Genomic DNA, 2468 nt, shown 5'->3' on the forward strand with positions numbered 1-2468 from the left:
GGGGGCTGATCCAGTCCCTGCTCAGGAAATTGGAGGCAAAGAAACTGTTAAATAAGTTAAGCTTTGTCATCTGGTGTGATGACCAGATTTCCTAGTGCGTCTTGCAGAGGCCCCATGTTACCCGGTACCTTCTTTTTACCCCCTATGCATTTAAAATAGGACCTCTTGCTGTCCTTGATCCAGGTAGCTAGTCCCAGTTCCATCTCCGCCTTGGCCTTCCTGACCGCCACCTTACAGCCCCGAGCAACCGAGGTATAGTCCTCCCTGGTGGTCTTATTTAATACATAAGCAGACTATGTTCAAGATGCACATTGTGTTCAAAAGGTATCATTCTGGTTACTAAAAGGTAGATCAAAATAATCACTTTGCCTGCTAAATTACACTTATACAAAGGCTTTACATTTGATCTCACCTTTGATGAGGTACAAGCACATTGTTGATTCCCCCAAGCTTGGCATTTATCTTCAGACAAAGGTTAGATAGAGTTTGTGGTGAGGTTTTCACCACATTCTTCACCTGAACACACTGTGTGGCCATTCCTAGGAGAGTGTCACCAACACGCTTCACCTCAGCTGCAACAGGAAAGCAAGAAAGTGGTTCTGATTACATAAGCCTCCTCCTCCCCTTGTAAAACATCTGAAAACTAGGTGCCAAAAGACTCAACAAATTCCAGTCTGCTCTTTGGTACCAAGTGTGTATGTTGATAAAACAATGACAACTGCCCAACTTCTAAGAAAAGCTTCATCCTAGCCAAAGGCATTGATGCTCTCTACCCATCTCCTCATTAAGCACATGAGTACGTGTCATACAACAAGTTAACTATGTGGGATGTTAAATCTCCTCTTCATACCATACACAGGTGTCTTCCCAGGCAGGATCACCACTATTAGCTGCAGGCCAACGTAAGTCAGTTTCAAATGTTTAAACATGGGCTCCACGCTGTCCGCACCCTGGGCGTATTTACAAAAGCACGGCTGGCCTTGAATCGGCATCCCTGCATCCTTGGAGATCTTGCGCAGCTGATCTGTAAAACTCCTGTAAAATGAAAGGAGTATTAAAAAAAAAAAAAACAACACTTATTTGGCAAACCAGTCCAGATAATTCTAGTAGCATGTTGAATCCTCTGGCAGTTGGGTACTTACAGTGCAAGCTACTTCATACCACGGTCACTCTGTACCACCAAAACTCTCTAATGAATTATATTACAGAGTTCACAGGTAAAGTTCTTATTTTATCTTGGGAGAAACTATATCAGCTTTGCTTTTTAGGATTTTACAAGTATTGGGAAAATTGACAGTCAGTTGAAATGTTTAATGCACATTTCCAAACCGAAGACAATTTATTGGCATATCTGGCGGATTCCTGTTCATTCGTCTAACTAACCTAAACATTAACATCCCCCATACATTACAACTGTTCAAATGCTTTCTCTGCTGAAGAAATTCATATCACTGAAATTTTGGAAGCTGAACTGGCCATGATTTTTTCACGTAGGTTAAGTGCCTTTCGGCATGGCTTGAGGCAATTGGATTTAGGAACAATAGTACCTTCTTCTGAAAGTTCTTATACAAGAGTTACTCTCTGAAGTCAGGCATTTGGATGCAACCAGGCTGTGTCACCTTAAAAGCATATGGAGTTTATTTGAGCAAGGGAAGGGACTTCTGTCCACCCATCCGAAAGCCATATACATGACCTCTTATATTAAAAAGCACTCACTACACCCACATCAAATACCATTTAGCATTGCTGGGGGTGAAAATTTATTATAGGAAGCGAGCCACTGAAACTGCAGCAATAAGCAAAATTGCTGTTTAAGCACAATAATTATGGTTGAATTAAAATGTATACATAGGAAACCCAAGTTAAGGATAACAAAAAATTATTTTTCAGATACATAGGGAGTAAAAGGAAGGCCCAGGGTGGACTAGGACCACTACTAAATGGGCAAAAGCAATTGGTGACAGACAGAGGGGACAAGGCTGAAATCCTCAATGAGTTCTTTGCCTCAGTGCTTCAGACAAGTCTCACAATGGGATTGTAGAGAGGCAGCATCTGGGCGCCAGACTACCAAGCGTAGGCCCTGAGATGTTGCAGAGTCACTTGGAAGGACTGGATGTGTTTAAGTTGGCAGGCCTGGATGAACTCCATCCGAGGGTACTGAAGGCACTGGCTGATGTCATTGCACAGCCACTGGCAAGAATATTTGAGCACTTGTGGTGCAAGATTACAGGTTACAAGGGTGGGCGGATGAGAATAGGATGGGTTTCAACACAGACAAGTGCAAGGTGATGCACCTGGGGAGGAACAACCGACACCATACCTACAGGTTGGGGAACTCCCCTCTTGTCAGCACGGAGGCGGAAAAGGATCTTGGAGTCATCACTGACTCCAAGATGAACATGGGCCGGTAGTGTGAGGAGGCAGTTAGGAAGGCCAACCGCACCTTGTCATGCATCCACAGATGCATT

The 2468-nt window shown here is 43.6% G+C and overlaps 1 protein-coding gene across 1 annotated transcript in view; it reads right to left on the reverse strand.

The window, feature by feature from the left end:
* The window catches only part of LOC109294023 (protein argonaute-4), a 41835-nt gene that overhangs the window by 18787 nt on the left and 20580 nt on the right, over positions 1 to 2468 (reverse strand). The window contains exons 11-12 of the mRNA XM_019512211.1: positions 851 to 1035; positions 413 to 572 (exon numbers count right to left, since the gene is read on the reverse strand). Of these exons, the coding sequence (XP_019367756.1) occupies positions 413 to 572; positions 851 to 1035 (345 nt within the window). The remainder of the gene's footprint in view (positions 1 to 412; positions 573 to 850; positions 1036 to 2468) is intronic.

Source organism: Gavialis gangeticus, unplaced genomic scaffold, assembly GCF_001723915.1.
Source record: "Gavialis gangeticus isolate Ggan-Ray unplaced genomic scaffold, GavGan_comp1, whole genome shotgun sequence".
NCBI lineage: Eukaryota > Metazoa > Chordata > Crocodylia > Gavialidae > Gavialis > Gavialis gangeticus.